Raw genomic sequence first — 26,099 nt, 5'->3', positions numbered from 1 at the left:
TCTCATTCTCCCCTAGTGTGACATCACATGTGGGCGCAAGCACTTTCCTATCATATACATTTATATATTAACTCGCTTGTCGCCACAGAGTGAAGATCCTGGTTCCTCGTCTCGAGACACTCATGTGACATGTATGCAGGGCTGGTCGTCGGTCGTCTCTGGGTTCTCCAGTTCCCTTTCCCCTCCCTCTGCCATGTCATAGTGCAATTAAATCACCTCTAGGTGAAAGCACTTTTCCGAAAAATCAACCAACCTTACATATGTACGACAGAAAGGCGACACGTTCATGCAAGCTTGGTGACCTCTCTGGTTCAGGAAGATATAATATTATACTGAGAGACAGCTCAGATGAAAATCGTTTTGGAGAAAACAGGATACGCAGGCGGATGTTGTGGACTGGGAGAGATAGACATCTGGGACAGGACAGTCATGTGCTGACCTTATGTTGCGATTTACGATCTAGTGACAGGAGAGTGGGGTGTGTGCGGGGTAGTTTCTCACCCTATTCCTCCGATCCCGGTAGTTTCAAAAGCGGTTTTCTGAGCGACGGTTGCTTTTTATTGATCTTCCTGGATTCTAAACACAAGGTGCAGCTCTTATTTAAAAAAAATGCAATTTTATTCAAACTTTCTATGGTGTCACTCATTTCTATATTTAGTTATTGTAAAATACTTATGTAAGGTTCTATTGGACGAAAACAAAGAAAAGCAGCTAAAAAGGCAGAAGCATTGTTTAGATCACATGAATGCGGTCAAGACAGCGCTTGTTCTTGAGCAGAAATCCATCATATATCCTTTGCCCTTGTTTTCATCTCTTTTCACACTCAAAAAACAATGGCACATACAAAGAATTTAGAATTTATACATAGCAAAACCAACTTTTCCTTTGTTTGATCTTTACTGTGAGTAAATAGCCCAACCATGTAGTCAAGACAATAAGATCTTTTTATACTTAAGCATGTTATCATTTTAAAGTTCCATAATTTGTTTTAACATTTTATGGGTAAGAACAGTGCTACTTAAAACATCAAATCAGAAAAAACATCACCTTTTCACCAATAATCCTATCATATACTGTAACAGGTCACTAAGCACAAAAAAAAATAACCTAACATAGATCAAGATACAGCTGGATAACAAGCAGCTTTACAGCCAACTGAACAGCTGTATGTGAGGAAACAAGAAGGAAAGGAACAAACAAATGTAGGATGAAAAAAAAAAAGAAAGATTTATTTCTGGCCCATGAATGCATCTCTTTCAATCCAATCTCCAATACTTGCTCACACACAACAACAACAACAACACAGATCTCAAGTTCAATTGAATTCAAGAAAGATGGGTTTTGATCTCATTTGCTGTCACCTGAAATTCATCTGTTGCAGAAACAACACAATGCTATGGCGCTTGCTAGCTTTACATGCATTTAGATGTTTTGAAAAGCGCTGTTTCTCACAGGGAATCCATCATCCATCTGTACATGAGCCACGCTGACAAAGCCTTGGAACAACAAATAAACAAGTACGAAAGTCCCTGAGCTTATTTACACACACAAACTTTTCTGATCAATCTCAACTAGCAGCAGAAAGGATCAACAGTAACCTCTACATTATCATGCTGAAAATGTTATCTGACCTCCCACACTCTCACCTCTGCATATAATCCCTGAAGATGCCACCTCACCTACCCTATTCTGACCTACACCACCATATCCCACAGCCCTGCTGTTCTACATTCCAGCAAGCTGGTATATACCCCAACATTTAGCACTAAGTATTTTTCCATTATCTTCTGATACCAGAAATGACCAAATGAACAAATCCATACATACAAATGTACAAGGTGGAAAGTGGTAAGTCCATATATAAAATTTACATGAAAGGGATATACAACATTTACCCTGTTTTTATTTTGAGCATGAGCAATTTGCTAACCTTTATTCAAGCATTCTGCACCGGAACTTTCATTTGTGTATTATTTCTTGACAATACAGCGTGTCAATTATCAATATTTTTTGCATCACAGGATTTCATTTTGAAGTTTTTAAATTAAGAGCTTTGCTTGCAAATAGACACATTAAGCATATGCTCATCATATTACTGGTAAATCTTAATGCATCTTTTTGGTGTTATTTACCAAAAGCATAAGAAGAAAAGTAGAAAAAAATCCCTATGTCAAAACTAAAAAAGTCAAAAACAAAGTATTATGAAGTATCAGCTAATGATTGCAGCAATCCTAAAAACTTTGATCTCTTATTGACAGAGTATCATAACAATTGTTTTGCTAGCATTTTAGCTTTAGTGGCAAGGATGATAAATGTGTCCCAATGAAGAATTGCAGCTCATCTAACACCATACCTCCTCCTTTAGTAAAGCCACAAAGACCCTAAACTTTTTATTTCTCTCACAATCTGTCTGCACAGTGTTCAACCTCAGATTATAGAAAACAGTTAAAATGGATATTTTTAAACAATTATATTTGATCAAAATGGCAAAAGTCTCAATCTCTATTTTGCCTAGTGCATGTGCATATACACAAATGCAAACCAACTTGTGCACCTATGACTAGCATTGATTGAAAGCAGGACAGTAACTGCATCTCAGATGAAAGATGAATAACATTCCTAAAATGCATGTTGCACTGCGGTTAAAGAACACCTCTCCTAGCATACAAAGATTCAGCTACCTGGAAAGTCATCCAGTACTTAGCTAGAAGATGCCACAAACAGCAATAGGATGAAACATGCTTTAAAATACTTCAGTGCCTTAATTGTGGTTGAAGCTATCAAAGTTTTTGTGGGACACCATTCTTACTGGTTTGATTCTAGTTCTTATCTGTGAACAGATGTATTTAAACTGCAGATTAAGTCCTTTTAATTTATTTTTCATAAGCCCCAATCTCTAATGAATTAAACACTTCTTGTAAATGTTTTAATTGAAAGGCATTCCAAAAGCAAATACTTGGCTAAAAAAACAAATGAGTAATCTTCTTTATCATCATAAGACAGAAATATTGTGCACACATTTTATGGATACAGTTTTTAAGATTGTTTCATACATCTCCTGGTCCACAAGTTGTAGGGCAACACACGAGTTAAGTATATGTACAAATGAGATGATGAAATCAATCCTGATAAATGACTTCACAAACGCATGAACAGGTTCCTTTATTCATCTTCTCCTTCTGTGCTAGTAACTTGTCATTTCCAGCCCATTTTCCTCATTATAAAAGTATTAAAAAAGAAAAACAATATTCCGTACTTGCAGCTTACTGTTTTCCTTGTTATTTTAACACCTGTGAATCAGAACTGTCTCCATTGATGCTGCAGGTGCTCTGGGATAAAAGAATGTCATCATCCTCATGTGTTTTCAGTGCTGAACTATTTGTCTCTTGTGTAACAACTATAATGTTATCTTCCTCACACAAGAATCCAGAATCAGGTGTGACTGCACACGGACGGATCAGACCACGACCCTGTTCACCCATTTCCTCATAGCTAGAGCTAGGGGACTCGAGGCTAATTTGCATGATACCAGTCTGTGACATTTTTACAGGCTCAGAAGGGGGATGAATGTCACCCAGCTCATCTGGCGAGAAACTGATTTCACATGGTGCTGATGGCTCATATGCATGCAAAATGCTGCAGACAGAAATAAAAAATAATGATGTGAAATAAGTCATAGAAAAAAGAAATCTTGCAAAGCACCTTTTACCAATCATATAAAATAAGCTTAGAAACACATGGGCAAAATGAACAGTTATCTAACTTCATTCAACAGATTAAAAAATAACAGGACCCTAAACATAGATATAAAAGGACCTGGGAGCTTTTCCACATAGTTGTATTTTGTCTTTATAAAGTTATAATCAACCTCTTAATGGGAAAGAAAGTGAAAAAGATCACTAACTGTTTTCCCTGGAACACAAATTTAGCCTAAATTTGTGTTTCTTCACAAAAGTATTCTGTGATTTCTAATAGGTCAACCACTGCAAAGTCCCCCCACTTCCCTAACCCAGTTCCCATTCACACATAAAATCCTCTCTTCAATTCTTCTCAATATTATTTTTTATGTATCCAACAATAAGAATACTAGTATAAGTGGTAGAAATTAATCCATGCAAGAAGCAGAAAAATGAAAAGGACAAAAGGGAAACTTACTTATGTGGCTGGAAGTCATACAACCTGCCCTCATTCCCCCAAATACTCGTCAGCTCCTCTTCACTCATCTTTCCTGAAAGATATTCCTCAATCTTTGCCAACGGAAGTTCGGTTTGCAGGAAGAGATGCAGCGCCATGCTTGAAAGGTACATCGGGTGAGAGACCACTCTGAAGAAAGGAAAATGAAAAGTAAGTAAAACTACTGCTTTTGTCTGGTCTTCCTGGCTATGTATTGGTGGTGCGCAGTTGCTTTTTCTATGGTTACAGCAAAAGTTTCAATGAGCCTCCTGGAGCTTTTGCTATGGACAAAACTTAAAGATGAGAATGCTAGCATTCTGCTTACTTCCAAGATAAGTGGCTGTTTCACCTAAAGAATCTTGCTTTCAATACATCTCCAAATTCACCCTACCTACAATTACAGCTGTCCCCATAAGAGAAAGAGAGCAAAAAAGGATGTAAGTTTTTAATTCTGATTGGCATAGCTATCATCTGATGTCTCTCTCTACTTTTGAACATGCTGAAAATAATTATAGGGTTGGTTGGTGGTGCAGTGGCTAAGGCACCTGTCAGAGACATGCTTCTCTCTGGATAAGACACCTGTTTATATGACCAACTGATGGCAATTTTCTGGTACTCTGCTTTCCTCCACCTTATGTTCTACATTTGTTGTGTGTGTGCATATAAAGAATTAAGGCACTTTCATCCTGATTCTAGGGATACCGAGTGGTATAAATATTCATTCTTTATTCATCTATCTATACATAACACAAAAAATAAGCCAGCAAAAGTGATAAGAAAATACACTAGAATTTATGCATCATTACAAAAATAAAAAAATCATGAAGAAGAAGAAATCAATCACAGAGCCTAATCCTATCCTCCATGCTTTCTGATGCAGCTTGCTGAAATGTGCTGCTGATGAAAAAGAGGACCAAAAGAAAGCTTTGAGATATCATACAAGCTAACATCACATATTACTTCCTGAGAGATTTTTGTGTTTCCTCCTGTAGGTCCAAGAAGGGACAAACTACTCAATGCTTACTAAAAAATGAATAAATCTACTCATAGTTATGTGACACATGAATATAGATTGTGGTGAATTCTTACTCAACAATCCATTTCTGAAGCCCGGTGGATCGGCGCTCTATAAATTCTTCACTTGGATGCGTCAAAAAATAATTTTTTGGTGGAAGAGAAGGTGGTGATCTGAAACAGAAATCAGCACTTATAACATTTCTTAACTATTGGCTTGGTACAGAAAACAGAACTGAAGCTTAACCATGATTGTAACATCAAATTTAAAAAAAGATGGTATATAACATGTAACCCTTACTACCTAATTTGTGACAAGAATACTTTGATATGATGGCGGCAAGGTTTCCATTTGTAAAATCTACTGATGTTATTGAATTTCAAGGAAAGAAAGTAAAATAGAAGAGAAAATGCAAGAGAATAAGAAAACAAAAAACAGATGATTAAGAAAAGCTAGAGAATGAAAACTGAAACTAGATCACCGGCAAGGGAAGCAAGTTTTTAACTTTTCTATTAAACTAAACTTTCAATACAATCCTTTAGTTACAATAAGAAATTAATATGAAAAGTAAAAACAGAACATAATGTCAATAAGGACATCCCTCTCTGCATTCACACACAAAACCATGCACAAAGACCCCCCTTTACAGCCACATGCTGAAAACATCCTTACCTCCATTTATCTACTTCCTTCAGATGGTTTCGAAGCCAAATAAAATCAGAATATCTTCGTCGTACCCTGCTTTTCTTGACACGAAATGCAGTGTCACATGTCTGAAAGCAGAAAATTTTACTGTAATACCTCCTATGATAATTTACATGCTGATTTTGGTTAAATCAGGTTTGAAAAAAAATGAATAAAGATGTAGAACTGAAATATTACTGTGTTATATGTGTAACATTTCTGTTTATCCCGTTGAACCTGACAATGACAATATGTTTTCTGTGTGTGCACACACATGGAAGCCCATGCAAAGATATGTAATATTTGTACTTCAAATGTTAAAAAAACTTCTAAAAAGATAAATTATATATTGTCCCTCATTAATGAAGTTGACTGTTCCGGTAATTATGACTTTTGCTTATGTGTGTGTGTTCATGCATGCACTCTCCCCATTCACAGATAAAAACGATGTTCTTACCTCAAATGCTATTTCATAAGTTACAAATTGTCCCTCATTCATGAAGCTCACTGTCTTGGGATTGGACACCTGTACCAAGCATTCTGGTACCTGCAATAAAAAATATATCACTGAATAAATACTTTCACCTTCTGTCACTAACAATGACAAGGACAGCTGTTATTGTTTCTGTTGTGGTCACTACTACTGGTTTAACTTTTTTTCTGTAAAAACACTCCTTATTTAAAATTTAGTACTGTATATGAGAGATTTCTTATTGTACTCATCCAAACACATCTGCAGCATGAATCACAAATGCTGATAACATTGCAGCTACATTCACATTTTCTATTATTGTTCTACAGTCAATTTCTACAACCACATTGTCAAGGAAAGCAATTAGGGAAAAAGGAAAAATAGCACGAAAAGTAACAGCTACCCACTTATGAAAACTTTAAGCAGTTCTCTGCAGCCTATGCATCTGCAAATGGTGACAGATGCCCAGTTGATTCTTTTTTAAATGGACTAGTTTAACAGTGACTATTCATTTAAACATTAATTTTTAAATCTGTTAACTTACATTGTCATTTACAAAATCCCAATCTTCCTGTACATTGTCAAACTCAGACATAACTTCCAGCCTTATGATATTGCCACTTGTCATTAAATGTGCTGACAAAATAACTAAAACCCGCACAAAGAGCTGAAGAAATTGCTGAGCTTTCCAGGAGGAATGCGTCACATGAATAACCACGCACTTTATCTCCTACACCCGTGATCTACTCAGATAATGAAAGATACTGATCAAAATGATCAGCTGGAAGCATGTGACCACTATCATGTTCCTGTGCTGATGTCATACTCTTAGAATATCAACTTTAGATGAAAGTGTGTTGCAAGACATATTTATGAAACTAAACTACTTATACAGCAATCATAAAAGTATTTCCAAACAGAAACTACCAACTTCCAGTAAAAATTGTCGGATATTTTCATACCCCCAAATAAACTTATTGGGGGTTTCATTGACCAGTCACAAAAAGTATACATTAATATTTCTGTAATTTAGTAATAGTCATAAAGTTAATTTTTATGTATAGATAATATTGTGCTTTGCCTCAACATAAAAGGCTAGCTGAGAACCCTTCACAAAAATATCAATGAACAGACTAACAATAATAATTGTCTCTAAACAAGGAGTTTATTGTATCAGGGTTAGTACCACAACCTTTTCTAGCCATCCAGGTGTCTAGAAACTGTTTTAATTCAGGTTGATATGTTTTATATATGAAAATTTGTGAATGACATATTTTGAAGCTGCAATGCTGTAGATCTGTTGATGTCTGTTAGTGAAGATGTCTGTACCCACATAAGAATTCACTTTTAATTAAATTATGTGTGCGCCTGTGCATATGAGACAGTAAGAGTAAAAAAGGAACACAGAAAAACCCTAAAAAAAGAGAAAGATATCCAAGTGTTAAAGAACAGCAATTTCTGCACTGAAAGAAGGGCATTAGAAAGAAACATAATAAAATGAAAATATGGAGAGAAAAAACTTTCAGTTAAAAGGGAAATATCAAGGATTTCTGTCACCTTAACTTCAATCAGCTTAATGAAAGTTAACAACCATCATAAAAACAATGCAGCAGATCTGACAAGTCATGAACAAATCTTCAAGGTAACAAAAAATACACAGGATGATAAATGAAATGTGCCAAAGTCTAACAACCACTGTTAATAAGGAGCACAGTGGTATAAGAAACCTGGGCTTACAAAGCCTACAGTTCACATGCTCTAAGTCAGCCAGCCAGCCAGTCTTGATTACAAAACCATGTGAACACTTAGAACCTTTGTGACAAACAATGCACACCCTGAAAATTCAGTTATCATCTGACATGGTCCTGACCTTACTTTCCCTGCTAAGCATAACAGTACAGGCTAGGCCTGTTGAGTGAAGTAGGTACCATAGCTCGTGGCCTAATCATACTTTACAAATAATCACTATAATGATAAAGTCACCAGACTGACACAAAAGGATTTCTCTCTTGAAAGGTATAGGTACTATTGATCAGATACTGCAGATACATTAGACTGATGGTAGTTTACATTGCCTTGCAGCTGCACTGACATTTTATAATAGCTTAATAACAGCAATTTCATTCTGTGCACTAAAGCATGTTATGGAATGTGATAATGCTCGATAAATAAGATGAATTATTATTTAGAAGTTCATCAATTTATTATTTATCATTTATGCTCATTTGTAATACAAGTTATATTTTTTCATGGATTTTATTAAACTGTTGACATGTATGACTATAGCATTTGTATTCAGAAGTGCAAGGCACACAATTACACATATTCATACACATCCATAGACATTTACACACAAAAAGTCTGCTAAAAAAATTAAGCTAAAACTCCTGCAAAATACATCTACTAATAAGCAAATTAAATCTGTCTACAAACTTTAACGGAATGAGGAAAAAGGTAATTGTGATAAAATAATTACCTTTAGTGCTGTGTCTTCATTTTTCTTTACCTTCTGTATTTTCTTCATTGCGCTTTTTTGAAAATGCTCTCAAAGGCACTATGCTACATCATGCGCTTATCACAGACTTACTATAAAAAAAAGTGCAAGCTGAAGATCTTTGTTTTATCCCTTGAAAGATAAAGAGACAGCTATGATAAAAAATGTATAATAAATATCTTTTTATAAGCTGCTTTCAACATTCATGCGGCACTACAGTGAGCTATTTCTGTTTAACAACACAGAGAAACTGGCAATAACGGATCCTGCCCTGTACATAGGAAATCCTGCTCCGCCCCCTATCCCCATCTTGAGACGATTTGCTGACGGTCCTTATCATTTTCTGAAAGCAATTGTTAGTAACAACTATCGTGCTAAAAATATAATCGAATAAGAAGAATATGACGTGTCACGTGGAAAACCCCGGGGTATCTCTTCGATCATTCGAATGATCCAGGAAGCACTTCTAAGACTATGACTAATTCAGATTTCATGCTATAAAGTAATGGCGGTAAAGATCAATCGAACTTTAATGTTCAGATGCGAACAGTTGTGAAATGAAAATGTGCATGTTAGGTTGGATTACAAGAAAGGGAAAACTTCTGTTGATTTGTTGAACAACAGACTTTATTACGTGGTTGAATCATTCATTCAACGAAACTTACCTCCATGACTACGTTGAAATAACCAAATGTGGATGACAATACTATCATAGATAGTGCAGTTTAAACTGCAGAAAATTTCAGCATCGCTTTAGGACCAAGGGAGAACACAAACAAATGAAAATAAAGTCGAACAGTAAACGGAACCAGACTGCTACTTCCTACCGCAAACTGCAAAATCTCTCCTAACCAATCGGAAGTCAGGTTTCTAGAGGCAAATGACGTAAACACACAAAAGCCAATCATCTAATGCCTAGGGCATTACATTACTTCGTTAGGAGTCTGCCTGGACAATGTATTTTCATATATTTTCCTCAATTTTGAATTTTTTTAACGTCTCCAACAACAAAAAAGAAATATATCGTTTATTGTTAAGAATCAAACAAAGGGCGAATTTATTTAGATTTAAAGGGAGGTTACTCTGATATTGCGTTAAGAGAAGCAGACGTTGATTCTAGCGCTTTGTGCAGCAAGTGATTTCTGATTTGTGAACACGCCTCATAAGGCAGAAACACGACAATGGTATTTCACGCCGACCCTACCATCAGTCCATCACACAAATCTCTGATCTGATGAAGCAGGAAGACGAAATCGAAATCTTTTTAACGCAATGTTTCAGGATAATTACTGCTTCCGTTTTTGATTTTAGACAATGTACGTACACCAACGACATTTACTCTCTCTTGCAAGCCTGTCAATGTAACCCATTTGGAACTTAATTATGCTTTAGTCATGTAAGATTTGCTTATCTCTATACAAAGCTTTGAAAAATAGTAGTGGAACAATGTCAAACTTGGGACAACTACATCGCAGAGATTTATAACGCCAGGAAGCGAAGAGTTGCAAAATGTATCAACAAAGTCAACACATCACATCTTCAGGTCCAAACAATTAATTGCACCTCCTCACAGACAATTTTCGACATCTGCAGTCGAATGACTGGAATTAGTAAGGTAACGCGGCTGCAGACTGCCTATCCTGCTTCTCAGTTGTTGCGAGTGTTTTGTGACTATTTTGGATTTCGCACATTCGATCATCTTTGGACTCGATATCGGTGCCTGACAGTATCTCATGTGATACTTTTCTGGAATGCTCTCTGACCAAATGTCGACCAGTATCTGAAGCCGATATAAAGGGGATTATTCTGAAAGCCAAGCCAACAACTTGCCAGTTAGACCCAATACCCAAACCTTCTTCTTGAGTGCTTACATATTTTACTTCCTTCCATCACATTGTAAATGACAGCTTGTCATCAGGTGTTTTCCCATCTTTGTTTAAAAATGCCCCGGTGAAGTCACTTCTAAAAAAATCCACGTTTAACGTCAATATGTTAAATAATTTTCGCTCAGTTTCCAACTTGTCTTTTCTCTCAAAGGTCATGGAGAAAGTAGTTTTGACACAGCTCTGGGCCCACTTACAAAAGCACCAGCGCATCCCCCATACTCAGTCAGCATATAGACCTTTTCACAGTACCGAAACTAAATTAATTAAAGTGACCACTGACATATCTTATCTGACCTTACCCGTGGTGATGTTTTTGCCTTAACTCTACTGGATCTGTCTGCTGCATTTAACCCCATGGAGCACTCTCTGCTCCTCCATAGACTACACATCCTCTACGCCAGTCTACGGGATTTCTGGACCTGCACTAGCGTGGTTCAACTATCTCACTGATAGGATGCAGACTGTGTTCGTTGATAGTCAGACATCTCGCCCTGCTCCACTTTCCTGTGGTGTCATCCAAGGCTCAGTACTCGGCCCAGTTCTGTTCATTCTGTATATGAAGCCACTTTCATCTTGCATCCAGTCTCACAAGATTTCTCATCAATCATATGCTTATAACACGCAACTATACTGCTTCACTCCACCTGCTGTCTTACTTTGCTAACAGAACCGTAGAAGCCTGTATTAACGACGTCAAAGACTGGATTGTAACAAACAACCTTAAACTCAACAATGGTCAATGGGTGCTCACGTTGGGTGAATTTTTCAGTTATGCGGTCTAACACATTCTTACTCATCCAGTGGAGACTTATTTTGCTTTGATGGTTGAGTGGTTGGCAACTGATCTCTTTTTGATTTGAGAGAGTGAAGCATAATGCCAATACATTACGGAGTATCTGCCATATTTATTTTGTATATATTGTATGGAGAAAATTTATATCGGGACAGTCCTTGACAAGACAGTGTGTGTGTGTATATATATATGTATAATGACTTCATGGTCTTTAAAGGTTCAGGGATTTCTTTCCTGTTAAAGTTCGTGGTATTGCGATCAAATCCCAAAAGAAATCATATTCAGACCCTGACATGAGAGCCTAGATCGGTTGATTCTAGCTGCTATAGTAGCATTATTAGCACGTGTTAGATAGTTGGGGTTGCCATTTAGTCTTTAAAACATGCTGTTGTCACACAAATATGTGCTTTTAAAAGGTCTCACATAAATCCCAAGGACATCCAGAGATTGTTCTTCGCCAACTCTTTCGCCATTATTTTTATACAGGAGTCGCAATCTTTGGTATAGGTAGTGATTTTATTCAATTTCGACCGAAAGTATATCAAACGCAAATTCCGGACGGGTTAGACAAATTCCTGGTCTTTGTTGCATTCCCCCGAGTCAAGCGATGTATGGCTGAATGACCCTAGGGTTACAAAGCACGCGTCACGTTTTGAACTTCGCCGGGTTCACATCTGTCCACGTTGGTCTATGAATGTGAACAGCATTATCATCCATTGTGTACAGTCTGTGATAAACAGGAGCTTCGGCTGTTTGATCAACCTGCGTGTCTTAGACTGTTAAGAAGAACAGCATGCATATTAAAAAGACTGTTTCTTTACTCTACCGCCTTCAAGAAATTAGATACATGTAAATATTTATAATATACAAAAGTCTTTCATCTTATTTCAGTACACAAACCGGAAGAATCACCTTATTGCGAAACCAGACCCTAATAACGGAGCGCAAGCACTTAGTATCAGTGGCTGGCCCCGGACCATAGACAAATGGAAACACAGAGGCCGGAGATGAGCTTTTAGCCGAGGGTTGTCTCGGTCGCATGATGGAGCAGTGGTGACACGCGTGGCTAGCATTGCACCTGGCAAGGTCGCCGAAAGCTTTTCTTTGTTCCTGACACTCGGAATGGGCCACCACCCTGACATTTAGCGCCCTCGCACAAAATGAGGCAACTCCATGAACAGAAATGCAAAAACGCCTTCCTGATGCGTAGTCTTCACCTGAATTACCATTTTCTTAAATTTATATTTTTAAATAGTGTAGAGGGAGGGAGTAAAATCTCTAAGTCAATTGTGCTGAACTGAGAAGAAAGTTTTGCTTCCCATAACAAATTTTTGAATTCTTCTGTCTTTTAAGCTACACCTACTGTCATCATGCTGAACTCAAAGAAGTGAACACACCTTCACAGGCTGAATTAACCTGCTTGCTGCCGCTGCTGTAAAACTTTGTCAGCGGCTGGATTCGTCGATTCCCAACGACCGGTATATGTTTCAAGGTAATTTTAAATATTTTTTAAAATTTCAGAAGTTTGTGTGGGCTGGGTATGAGACGTGATGAACATCTCTTCGCTTTCTCTCTCTTTCTCTCTCACACATGCACACATGTCTGTCTGCTATCTTTCTGTAGTTGCATGTTTGCACATGCAAGTGAGAGAATGTATTAGTCCTGTGCACACACAATGACAAAATGCCAGGTAAGGGAAAAATATCTAAGCCGCCAGCCTCTCCATTGAAAGACTGAGATCGACTAGGTGAATAAATTGATTGCCACTATCTGACAGACGAAGTGTCGAACTGAGTTCGACTGCGCGAGCCACTCAGGATGCGATGCCAATGCTGACCTCAGGCGAGTCAAGACAGCCTGATAATTATGGTTGTCAGGGGATGCAAATCAGGTACTCCCCGGAGTCGCGCAGTTTGCCTGTCAACGCCAGGTTCCATGGCCGGTCCGACAGGAGTCCCTCCCTCCCTCCGTCTCTCCCCAAACCTTCCCGTCTCATCACTTGCAGCCATCTTAGAAGAGCATTCTTCTCCACCAATAGACAATCACTATCCCCCACCCTCTTCACGCACACTCCCTTTCTGCCAAATTCATTCTACACCAGTAGCCGCCCTTATTTTTGAAAGTTATGTGACTCCGCTGATTGACGTCTTCAATTTTCTTAAATGGTGTTATTAGCAGAAAGACAAAAAAAGAAAGTTCCCATTTGTCTTCTTTAACTCTTCCGTATCTCCGTACACGCTAGTGCAATTTTGTTTTTAAAACACCGTGTTAAAGAGCAACAGGCATTATTTCTTTGACCAAAGAGCATTGTAAACGTTTCGAAATGGTCAAGCATGGACGGATGGGTGGCAAAATTTCTACATGCCTTGACGCAAAAACTTAGCAAAACTTTGGTCACATTTCCGTTGTGTACGTTCAGGCCGTGCTTCACCAATTACTGATTTTACTTAGAATTAGTCAATAAAAAGAGAGAAATAAGGACAATTATTTAACTTGGAATCATTCAAATGTAATATTTATTTGTCGTATGTGCAGTTTATCAATCATAAATAGAAGAATTTTTTTGTAAAGATTGTAAATTATAATTTACTTTTCTGGAACACTTCCTGCACTTACATCTATCGATTCATTCATACTGATTAAGCAGATTTCAAACAAACTAAACACTTTATACTCATAGAATTAAGGAAAGCAGAATTACGTTCGTATCCATTGATGTAACAAGGCTACATGGCTTTGAACTTATGTGTACACAGTTCATAGGTCGATGCCGTCGACAAGAGGTCATAGAGAAAGTCAACAGTGAATGGAAACAAATAGAACATTATATAGAGCAACAAGTCCCAGTAATCCTTAGATAAAAGGAACAATTACAGAAGAACGCAGCATGAAACTGTTACAGGACTTCCAGGCTCAAACTCAAGTCTGAAACACCCTTTTGTTCCTGTGGTCATGCGATGCCATGTCATCCCATAACTTTCTCCGCCATTACCAGTTGATGTAGTGACACACTGGTACACTCATGCAACCCAAGATGGGCTTGGGCCCGCCTATGAATGTCCTTCAGTGGACAGCCGGTCCACTCGTTCATGGCCACCCATCGCTCCAACCCTTTAAATCGTGTCATTGGGTTTAGTATGTGCACGAACTTGTATTACTGGACTGCTTGAAGACGATTTTTTTTCCAGTTAACTACTAAAACGAGGCTGGTGTATACAAAACTTCCGGTTTAGCTATGTTTCAGCTTAACTACTAGAACAAAGCTGGTGTGTACAAAGCTTCCGGTTTATTCAGGCTCGCCGAGATTAACAGCGGAGTTTTTCGCGAGAGGCTAAGCGTTGGTCTCTGCAGACAGACACCAATCCACCTATACACGTCCGTGGTATGTGAGATAATGATGCAACACATATGTGGACAATACTTCTATGTATTTGTATGCTGTAAACTTGGCGATCTGAAATTATCCATATTCTAAAATGACGCTAAAGATTTTATCATTTCTCTGGAGATTCACTGTTTAAAAGTACCTCCCTTCCCCTGTAAACGGAATGACATTTTTGTACAATTTTGGGACTCAATATCCACTCATAAACTAAAAAGTAGTTTGAAAAAACTGCATTCAGGAGAGCCTTTAAGTTTCTCACAAACTTCACTTATCAATATTCAACAAATCTTTCCTAATAGTGTTTAGGTCGCCCAGTAGCGAAAAAAAGCACGAACTAAATCGAGACAATTTTACAGAAAGCTTCAGACGATCCGGATGTAAAAGTTCGACCTCCTCCACTGTTTTTTAAACTGTCCTTGCCCTTAATACTACCCTTTTGTCACTCTCCTGTCAAAGCTCCTAGCTTCTCTTTCGTTCTGTCTTCCATCCACACCATTTGCAACCTCCTACCGTGTCCTACCTTTTTTTCTCTTTCGCCGAGTCATCGTCATTTCCATTTCATGCTGGCTTATCTCGCTTTTTCCCCAACCTTCTCTTTGTCGATTTTGTGGAGCTGTGATATGCCGTATCCTGTCCTGTCCTCTTGCATAATGTCTTCTCTTGTTAAGCCTTTATACGTCACTTCCGGCTTTTTCAATTATGTAACTTCTTCATTCTTTCTTTGCGTGCATCTCTTGTCCCCCAACCCTTTATTGCGTTCATTATTTTGCCAGTCCCTTCTGAATTCCACCCCCCCCCCAACTCCCATCTCCCATCAAGGCTGAATCGCCTCATCGTATGCTGTCTTTTTTGTCACCTGCCTCTTTGTGTGTGTATCTCATGGTGACAAGTGTACCGTCGGGCGGACTGGTAAATGGAGTCAGCGTTTTGGAGAGGAAATCAAACAATCTTGTCAGACTCCATCTTTTAGTATCTTGTCCGGTGCCTTCCCTGCTTGTCATTTAACAGCAAAGGGAAGCAACGCTTTTGACTATCCCCCCCGTACCAACATTTTTTTTAACCCACCCACATCCACTCTTGCCCAAGAACCTCTGAGCAGCATGGGCGCCCTGTCATTGGACGCCGCCGTCACGGTGGAGGAAATGACGTGCAGCGCGTTTTCCGAAACGGCGGGAGCCTGTGACGTCAGAGAATGGTGCGAGGAACTAAACAAGAGGAGCGAGCATGTGCGTTTGTCAGGCTATTACAGCGGGCACTGAGGGTGAGCGGTGAGTGGGTAGGTGGGGTAGGGTGGGGTGGGTCAGAGGAGGAGGGAACAGATTGTTGCGCTCTCGGCGCTTACACGACAGGCTGGTGTCGCACGTGCTGCTAGAGGATGGCAACCTCGGCTCCCACCGTCAAACCTGTGCTAGGGGCTGCTCGCGCACTCTCGTGAGACAAACAAGATGAAGCTGAGACTTTAATACCTGGTTAATAGCCATAGAACAGACCAGTTTGAGTTGAGATTTTAATATCTAATTACTCTGATAGTCATCGAGCAGACCAGTTTGAGCGAGACTTTAGATGAACTTAGAATTAAATAATTCATATTACTATGTACATTTTGCAAATAAACTTGTAGAATTATGACGTATGTATCAGAATTAAGAGATAAAACAGGTTTTGTGCAATATATACACATCATGCTAGATAACATTTTAGTTACTAATCTGTTAGTATGTGTTCATGCACACTCGATCACCCGTCACATATTTTTAGTAAGTACTTTATTCCGTATATCAAAGCAGCATAACAAAATAATAAATTAATTTTAAATTAAAAAGTAAAACCAAATCGACCTATAGCGTAGCTCGTCCTCCGGCAGCAGGCGACAGTCACAAACAGAAGCGAAAAAAAAATTTTGTTCGAAAAATGTCATTTTGTAACACCCATCAGACAGAACAATGTCATAAACATTTTTCAATTTCGAATTTTTAGCAGATTAATATTCATCAAAAAGAACTGTCAGAGCTAGACTTTATAGAATGCAAGGATGCAGAAGATTTGTTATGTGGACAGGCAGTCTGATGTGTTGCCTTAGGGAATGGTCAGCTTTGGTTAATCGCGGTCAGCTCAGCACAAGGAGATCATGTCGGTGATGTTGCAGCGGAGAAACTACGAGTGCGACGAGATTCTTGAGGATAATACTGAGAGCGAAAGAAAAATAAACTCCTTTGGTGTCAGCACTCGACAAGCTCCGGTCTTTTCGCTGGAGCACACCAGTGTGAACAATTTCTTAGACAAAAGCTGCAAAACCAGGAGTCAAGCAGTTTGATGAGAAATGTAACTCGACAGAGTGGAAAACTAGACTAGGAGGCAAGACCATGGTCACGGCCGATAATATCTATATTACCTTAGAATTAGTTGCTGTGTATGTGTCCTACTCCTGAGACAATCAGTGTCAGAGATTTTTTAAACAGAATAACAGACCGCGACTTCAGTCGTGTCACTGTTTACTCCTTGGAGACAATAATAGAAGCAGGATCAAGATCTCTTGGTGCGTTGTCATGTAACCGTTTAAAGTATCAACTAAAGGTAAGTAAATAAAGCTCAGATATAAAATCACCTTTTTTTCAGAACAAATTGAGAGGAGAACTAGCGATCTCAGGCTGATATCAAGAGACCGTCTGTAAGAGAAATGACTACTTTTTCTCTTATACTTAACTCTGCTTTAAAAAAAATGATATTGTGAGCAACGTAGATATGTACTGGTCAGTTTCATTTTTGCTTTAAGTCATTATGGAGGACTTTTGCGAAGGATGTGCTGAGCGGCAGAGGAAACTATAGTAACGCACAAGGATTTCTTCGATTGGCGGTAGCGTCTTGAATGAACCAGGACAAACTCATCACCAGTGCTTTGGATGCCGACTGCCTGCCATAAATTACTATGGGAAACTATCGTATGCTTGTTCATCCTTGCAGCCAACTAGGTTGAGCTCTAGTGTCACGTAGGGGAATTTTTCTATTTTATTTTTAAGGACAGCACAGTTGAGGGGATTGATTTTAGTCCCTGAAGGCCATTTTCCAAGGTGCAAGCGCCAAAGTGGATTGACTTAAATTCGTACTTTTGACATTACTGAAGGCCATCTTCCAAAGTGTTAGCATCAAGCATATGCTAATGATGTGTTGTTCAATCTAACATCCAGCATTTGTAGTATTAGGGGAAATGAAGTATTCAGTTTTTTCCAAAATCCAGGTATGAACTTCAAAGTTGAAAGGATCGTATTTCCTGAATGAAACAGAATTTTTCGGTTAGATTTTGGGAATCAGTACCTGTCAATTAACCAGACCGACACTTGGGTTAGTAGTTAAATTCCAGAATTGGAGGATGGTAAACCGCAAATTTCGAGCCTCTTCTTTCCTCATACTAGCACTACCAATCACTGGAGATATCTCAGGTGCTCCGCTATGTTTAAAGTGCTGATGCTTAAAATATTTTGGGGGGATATTTATTGGGGGTGGATTTGTTTACCTCTTAGATTTTTTTAGTTGTTTGTTTAGTAGGAAAGTACTTCCATCTTGCGGCGATTTCGCACGATTTGGGACAGGGAGGGGAAGGAAACCGGAGTATCCGAAGAAAACCTCCGACACCCAGCCCAGCGAACAAGTATCACATGCAGTGTCCCGAAACGAGACCTGAACCATGACCCGCTTACAACCGATCATTTTTAGTTGGTGTTTCTGATAGACTTCTTTTATTTCCAGGTTTTATTTAATTTCTTGTTTACTACTTTTTGTGGTTGAAGGTGAGAAGTCGAAGTATTTTATGACACTGGACTTGAAGTATTCTCCAGACTTCGCAGTTTGCAGCTAGGTTTTGCGCCTTCCTTTGCGTCTTTAATGTTTTCAATGAATTTTAATTACACGCTGCAGGATATTCTCCCTTGTTGCTGAACTCTTTAGCGCCTTTCTCTCATAATTAGGGGATTTTTTTCACGTCGCTTCAGTTATGTCGTTCATTCGAATTTTTCTCAAGACACTGAATTGACGTTTTTTTTCGTAGGGTTGGACTGTTAGGACCTTCCTTCGAGTTCTTTGTCCAGACTGGGTTTTGATCTTTTGGTTTTTCCCTTCACACTCTTAACATCCGCAAATCTGACCTTGTTATTGGCATCACATGTCATCGATGTTTGTCAGCTTTTATTAAATTTAACGAGTCATTCTTACTTTCTAAAAACGTAGCACAGAGCTGAAGGGCTCTTGACCTGACTTTTCAATAGACAAGCACTGGCTGTCTTGCGTACTTTGCTAAAGCAGCTACATGAACTACAGCTCCTATGTACACGTGTGAGGACTGGCTACAACAACACGTAGACAAACTACAGGAGTGTTAGTCTACAGCTGTAAACTCACACATAAATCGCCTACTAGTACTTTAATCTACGAGCATGTTTTATAGTAGGTGTGGCTAAATAATTCTGCGTGACGTGGACATGTATGAAACATTGAGCTTCAGCAAGGATCCCAAATGAGGGTATTTTGTCCATTACTCAGCGCATGCGCAGTACGCACTGGTCGGTGGTTCAAGCGGATGCTGGGGGGAGGAGGTCAGCCATTCAGCTTCTTTTACCGAGACACATGAGCGTAAAGAGAAAGGATGAAAATGATCACTGCTGTGTTATAAATTGCCGCAACAGTAAATTTTAAAAAGGCAGGACAAAAGTTAATATAATCTGCTTTCATATGGTAATGTCTAAAACCTCGAGAGATGAAAATGGTGGTTGTGTTTTACACGATACGAAGAAAGAAATTTGTACGGATTGCAAACTCATCAGCCCACTCTACACCCTCAAACACACATATGAAAGAGGGGAGAATTTTCCTGGCATAACACGAGCCTGTCTCCACATAATTTAATTACATAAACAATCTTGTGTAAAACACACTGAAATAATCGTTGTTGTTTTAAGCCCGTTATTTATTAAAAGCCCAGATAATTATTAAATTAGGCTTATAGTGGTGCTGATAAGTAAATAAGTTGTTCGAGCATCTTTGATTGAAATGAGTTAAAACGATGCTCACCCATTCTGTCTACTGCTCCTCACTTGGGAAGAAAGATGTTGATGGTCGCAGCCGACAAATGTTCTCTCCACCCGCCCACAGCTAACGATGGAAGAGTCAGACACAGGCAGACTGTGCAGGACTCTTTCACGCATTAAGAAGACTAAGTCACGCTTCGCTTTCATCAGTTATCTGTTTCCTCAACTCACTACCTAAAATTACTACTTCGGCAAAAGCAGGCAACCGTGAAAGTGCCTAAGAACTTCTTTTTGATTTAAGTGGCTCTTTCTCCATGTTAATGAAAGCTGAAGATTGTTGAAGATGCCCACAATGAAAGAACGCTCGAAACCAAGCCACGCACAGGGCTCATCCCCCAACTTCCGACTAGCGCTTCGCAGTAAGAAACCTGCTAAATGCTGATTGGATGCTGCCAAAAATCACCGACCTTGATGAAATGCCCTCATTCCCTTCAAAAAAAAAAAAAAAAAAAAAAGTCGGGAAAGATGAAAGAAAGCAGTGTTCGGTCTAAAGAGTACCATAACTTAGTTACCACTTAGGCAGCTAAGGTAAGTGGTTTACCGTGACTAGTTGTCTAGGATATAGATGAAATCCAAAATTAAATCAGGCTTTTCTATTATGATTTTCTTAATAAGGTCTGCGCATGCGCGGGAGTTTAATCTACGCAAGCGCTGTTCAGGCAGACATCGGGTCTCGTGGTTATAGAGAAACATATGTCTTCGTGTGAACAGGTGTCTAGATGGATTGGAAGACACCTTCCTGGTTTTACTTATCAAAACAACCCATATTATCATGTCAGTTACATCACTTTTGTTTTCATATTATTTTAGTTTTTTGTTTTGTAATATTTATGTCGCTTACTTTCATTTATAATATTTTCAAACGAAGATCCACACGGCTGTACTTTGAAATGAGGACTCACGTGACTATATTTTTGAACGAAGATTAGAGGTTGCAATATTCTCCAAACACACAATCAGACACTCGTTGACGCCAGTATTCTTTTGAAGGAAGAGTGGGCTGATATGTTCGATTGTTCACTAACACACGATCAGACATCGGTTGACGCCTATCTGCAGGCTATTAATTGGTACCCACCTCTCCCTCACCTACCCCAAAATCTAGTCTCAGGTTTTATGTGAAAGTTGTTAATGTGTCTTTCGTGTAAACATATCTTCATGCCTTTTACGGCCTTTGGTGAAATCCCATGTGAATGTTTTTATTGAAAATTTGTTGTCCTACTTGCGACATTTTCCACAAGCGTAGTTCAACTTGCATACAAGATAAACAAAGTGCAAAATGATGTCATGTCATGTACTTCATGGATCCCTGTGTCGGCTTCATCTAGACAGGAAACAATTTTCCCCACGATCCAGTGATAATGGTGCGGATCGCAGTCATTTTTTTTTAAATAATCCACTTTCATCCGTTTCAGAGTTGCCTTTTAATAAGCCACTAAAGAAGCAAATATTTTGATTAAACTCACAGGCACCACATCTATCTTTCAATTCGTTTCATCGTCCTGTCGATGTGATGATAATAATAACGCATGGCAAGTTGAGGGGTACTTACAGTTTTAGCGTACGGGATATAAATTAAAGTTTGTAGTAATGCACTATGGATTGACTTTTACCTGGTGGATGAAGCCTCTTTTTCATTTGGTATGGAACAATTCTTTTTGGTGCATGTTGCTCGAGTTTCTGAGTACATGTATTACAGGAAAGCATCATCGGAAGGTGTCTAAGCGGTGTTAAGGTGATAACGGGGAAAGTGTAGGGCGGGGGAGAACACCTGCCACTCTCACCTGTAGCACTTGTCTCCTTTTCCCATCCTCTCTTACTCTCACACACCCCCTTTTGATTTTGGAGCCGTGTTACTGTATTTGCTTTTCTGTGCTGTGCTGTGTTTGTTTTTGAACTCACAAATAGGACAAGTGCGTTAAATGTGATGATGATGATGATGATTTATTATTATTATTATTTATTATTATTATTTATTATTATTATTATTATTATTATTATTATTATTATTATTATTATTATTATTATTACCCTGAGCGGTTTGTGGTATGACAATTGTCACAGATTTGGGAACAATTATTGGAGGTATCAGTTACTGTAGTCGTCGTGAAGCCTACAACTTTACAGTGCTCTTTGAAGTCTAGATTTTCTTTTCCTCTTGATGCCGCTTCTTTTCGCTTTTGAAAGAAAACGAAATAGAATAAGTGATAAAAATATTTTTTTATTTGAAATGTATTAAAAAGAGGTATCTATAAAATTTAAAAGTGTTCGAAGTTCGAAGAGTTCGCCTCACACTTTTATATTTTGAGTTATATGTATTAAAGAAAAACTCGAGACCTAAGGTAATTTTTTATCATCTTAAGTACCTTTCAAATAAATTTCTGTTAAACTTTTTAATCCGTTTTATTTTTATTTATTTGCTCTCAGTCTTTATCACGGCGTTCTTCCAATCGCAAGCGCTTCTCGGCTTCAGCCTCAGACGATAGTTGATCATTTCCTATAGTACAGTGATGCCCAACCTTTTTCGGCCTGCGGGCCATATCCATTTGGGACAGCCGTGTCGCGGGCCATATCCATTTCGGACAGCCGTGTCGCGGGCCACTTCACCGCAAAAATACAAAAAAGAAAAAAAAAATAGAGCAGATACCATTTTTTATTAGAAACAAGTTGTACTTACCATTAATTATGTAGTAATTAGTGGGATATTTGAAGTTGTTTTCCCGAAACCACCTTCTGAATGTCCCGCCTCATCATAAAGACACCAAGTCGGAGAACTGAATCGAAATGTTCGTCCATGGAAAAAAAGATTGGGAAACGCCCCTACTTGGGGATAAATACTTCTTTCCTTTTTTCGTTTCTTTCGTTTTTTTTTTTTTTTTTTTTTTTTTTTTTTGTTTTTTTACTAACATGCCGATTTCCTGCGCTGTGGGCAGAAGTTTCGCGGGCCGGATGGGACCGCGTCGCGGGCCGGATATGGCCCGCGGGCCGTAGGTTGGGCATCCCTGCTATAGTAGATTGGCATTGTCGCTTTTATCGAGTGACTGCCAAATGTTTAGGGTGAATGTGTGTTAGTGAATGCAAATCGATGAGTCCCGAGACAGAACACGATAATCGTCACTAGTAATATGTATTTAATGTTTATATTTTCAGTTAAGAAAATAGAGGGTTTTTTTTTTGTTTTTAATAAATGGTTCACCTTTTTGGGGGAGAGGGGAAAGTATTCGTCTTTCGCCTAAGGTATAGCATAGCCTTGCGCCTCCCCTGTCTGCATTGTGTCCACCATCCACAAAAGGAGCTCAGTAACAGAAGGAAAGCAGCTTGAATATTATTAAGTCTGGCAGCCAATGCAACACACTAAAAATGAGTTAGAACAGTTGAAATCCTTAGGAAATAGAATTGCATTTTGTAAGGCTTACGTTGCAGCTACATACAGATCATAGCTTTCTTGAAATAGTAACTAGTGTTGACAGATATTATACACAAACCATTTGAATAGCAGAAAGGCATCTTCGAGTCGGTTCATGCACCGACAAGGGAACCAGTCGTCACAGGTGTCACACGAGATCAAGGGCAGTTCTGGATAGTTTTCCGATCGGCAGATGCCAGACAACTCTTCCTGTACCTGTCCGTGCATTTATGTACCGTCGGTCTCTCTTGGCCAAGGTATACAGGAAATAAATGTAGAATTCTGGAAACCAGGCAATGATAGCAACTCTTCAAATAATATCAGTTTTGACCATCTTAGACCTGCATCCAACGCAAAAGTCGCAAATCCTGCTGTTTATGCAGATTAATAAAGTTGATCAACATATTCTGCATCTGTATACAGAGACCTACCAAGCTATTTAAAAATTATTCGCGTGTTCTTTCCTTATCGTTTTAAATATAGAAGTATATACCATCACTTACCCTAGAATAGAGTAATTGATATTGCTCACCTTAACCCAGTTGTTACCTACTTGTAAAAATCTGGACAAAAATTCCTCTTGGTTTTCCCACACGCTGGCATCCCTGCGACTCAAAGAAAGAAATCTTTTGAAGACTGTCGATTAGAGGAAGCTGGCCCTTTTAAGAAACGAGATACAAACAGGTTAAATAATAGAGGCTTACAAAATCTATCGTCTGCACAATAAAACAAGCTATGGACGACAATTCACGTGCTTCTGGCGATCAGATTGTGCTTAACAGTGAAGAGGACGGACGATCGTTGCAAGAATTGAGTCGTACACGGCACACAAAAAGATCACCTCACAGAGGAAATGACCCATTAGAGTTGCAATGAACTTTGTCTTTACGCTCATGCGCAGACCATGGGAGACGGTCATTCTGTCCCAGACATCGGGACGCGCGCGAACGCACTCAGAGAGAGAGAGAGAGAGAGGTGAAAGATAACTGGATTCGATAAAAACTTCCTTTCCAACTAGAAATTAACTTTGATCAAATATTAAGTAAACATCGAAGTTCAAATGATTTTACACCACAACAGCCAAATTTCAGGATGGCAGGTTTTACCCAGCGTTCCATCTTCAAAAGTTGCAATAGATGAAGGATATTAAAAAAACACAAAAAAACCAAAAAAAAAAACAACAATTTAAACGAAAAGGGTGGGCTTTTTTTTTAACCATGTCATGTACACTGCCATCAACAGGTTCCTAGGTAAAAGCGTGTTCACTGTGTAATTGTCATATTTTCCGCAAAGGCATTTCCATCTCCTGGCGCAAAATGGCCGACAGTCCAGCGCCAACGCCCCCTAGTGGGAACAATTTGGCGAGAAGAATGGGAGGCGACCCACGCGGCTCCGCGTCTCGTCGCTCGCGACTGGCCCACGCGGAGGCAAGAAGCTGGCGGTCTGCTGCTGACGTGGGGTCCGCAGGCGGGTGTATAAATGTTGCATCCTCAGACGATTCCACCGACTTCCAGGAGCGAGGAGCAAGCACCCAGCTTGGACCAGCCGTCTGAACCCCTGCACCTACCTTCGGACAGCTCAAGCCGCCAGACACCTCTTTAACCCTTTGCTTCCCAGGTGAGTGTTGCTGGTCTTTCAAACGACCAAAACTCGGTTTTTGCGAAGTTCGATTATTTTATTTACTTCAGTGTCTATTCGGTCGTTTTCTCGACCCGATTTCGATATGGTCACCTAAAGTGCTCCGCAAAAAATAAAGACTTTCGGGAAGTTTATTTGATCGTCTGAGCATCTGCAGTTTTGAGGAAAAGTTTGAGTTGTCTCAACGAAACTCAATTTTTTGCCAATTGTATGAATACAATAAGCTATCATTTCAACAAAAGTTAAAAATCTATTGATGTTCTAAGAGGTGCCATGTAATGATCCTAACTTTATTTATAACAATGCTGTTGTGTTTTCGTGAAAATGTTATTTTCTTATCCTTTATTCTGCCATATTTCTATACGAATAGACTAGTACGAATTTCAAATATTTTATCTTGTGTAACATTTATTCTTAAAGCTCTGCTAAACTACACATTACTTTCCATTTGTGTGTATTCTGTTCTTTTTATTTAATCTAGAATTTTCTTCCTTTTTCACATCTTTTTCTGTCATCTTTCTTTCTTCCTTCCTTTTTTTTTTTAAACCTGCGGAAGCGTTATCCGCAACGCTTGAAAGGAAGGTGCTTTGTCTGGCACAAAGTTCTTGACTTTCACCACCTCGTTTAGTTTCTGTTTTTTAATGACCTGCACTTAACCTAGGTGTATGAATAGAATTGAAGTGATATATATATATGTCGGGTGTGTTTTGTTCGCGCTGCGTTCTGTTTCTGAGTATGCGGCAGTACGCGCTTATTCCTAACTGTTCTCTGTACACTGGTTCAGACTTTGCAAAGTGGTCGAAATCTGCCAATGAAAAAATAGGGATGATGATGATCTGTGTGTCATTAACACGGGGACGTGGCCAAGAATCCAGTTTCCGGTATCTGGTTTCAGGCTATATGCCGCACCCCATGTCTAATAGGCCGCTGAGCATCAGAAGGTGCCACCCGTCCAATTATTGGAAGGGAGACCAACATAACATGCAGCCTGAGGTTAGGGTTAGCGCAATCAAACGAAATTCAGGAGTTATTAAAGCTGCATTGTCTAATTAATGTAAACAATAGAAGTAAATCT

At 38.9% G+C, this 26,099-nt stretch overlaps 1 protein-coding gene and 1 long non-coding RNA gene across 4 annotated transcripts; one reads left to right on the top strand and one right to left on the bottom strand.

The window, feature by feature from the left end:
• Positions 1–845: 845 nt before the first annotated feature.
• LOC112557149 (sorting nexin-11-like) lies at positions 846–9,689 on the bottom strand. 3 transcript variants are annotated; one of them, XM_025226806.1, is made up of 6 exons: positions 9,504–9,689; positions 6,330–6,419; positions 5,861–5,961; positions 5,263–5,361; positions 4,156–4,323; positions 846–3,636 (listed from the first exon to the last, which is right to left on the bottom strand). In XM_025226806.1, the coding sequence occupies exons 1-6, from the start codon at positions 9,549–9,551 to the stop codon at positions 3,279–3,281; spliced, it is 864 nt and encodes a 287-aa protein (XP_025082591.1). In that variant the 5' UTR covers positions 9,552–9,689; the 3' UTR covers positions 846–3,278. The 3 variants fall into 3 exon arrangements, with proteins under 3 accessions (XP_025082591.1, XP_025082592.1, XP_025082590.1); XM_025226807.1 differs by lacking the exon at positions 9,504–9,689 and adding an exon at positions 8,821–9,425; XM_025226805.1 differs by lacking the exon at positions 9,504–9,689 and adding an exon at positions 6,889–8,728.
• Positions 9,690–9,946: 257 nt separating this feature from the next.
• LOC112557956 lies at positions 9,947–24,998 on the top strand. Its single transcript, XR_003098033.1, has 3 exons — positions 9,947–10,154; positions 12,871–13,009; positions 24,680–24,998. It is a non-coding gene; the product is annotated as an uncharacterized LOC112557956 (long non-coding RNA).
• The last annotated feature ends 1,101 nt before the right edge of the window (positions 24,999–26,099 follow it).

Source organism: Pomacea canaliculata, linkage group LG2 (genome assembly GCF_003073045.1).
Source record: "Pomacea canaliculata isolate SZHN2017 linkage group LG2, ASM307304v1, whole genome shotgun sequence".
Taxonomy (NCBI): Eukaryota; Metazoa; Mollusca; class Gastropoda; order Architaenioglossa; family Ampullariidae; genus Pomacea; species Pomacea canaliculata.
Note: the sequence above shows the minus strand (reverse complement) of the source record. Positions and strands in the feature narration are given on the sequence as shown.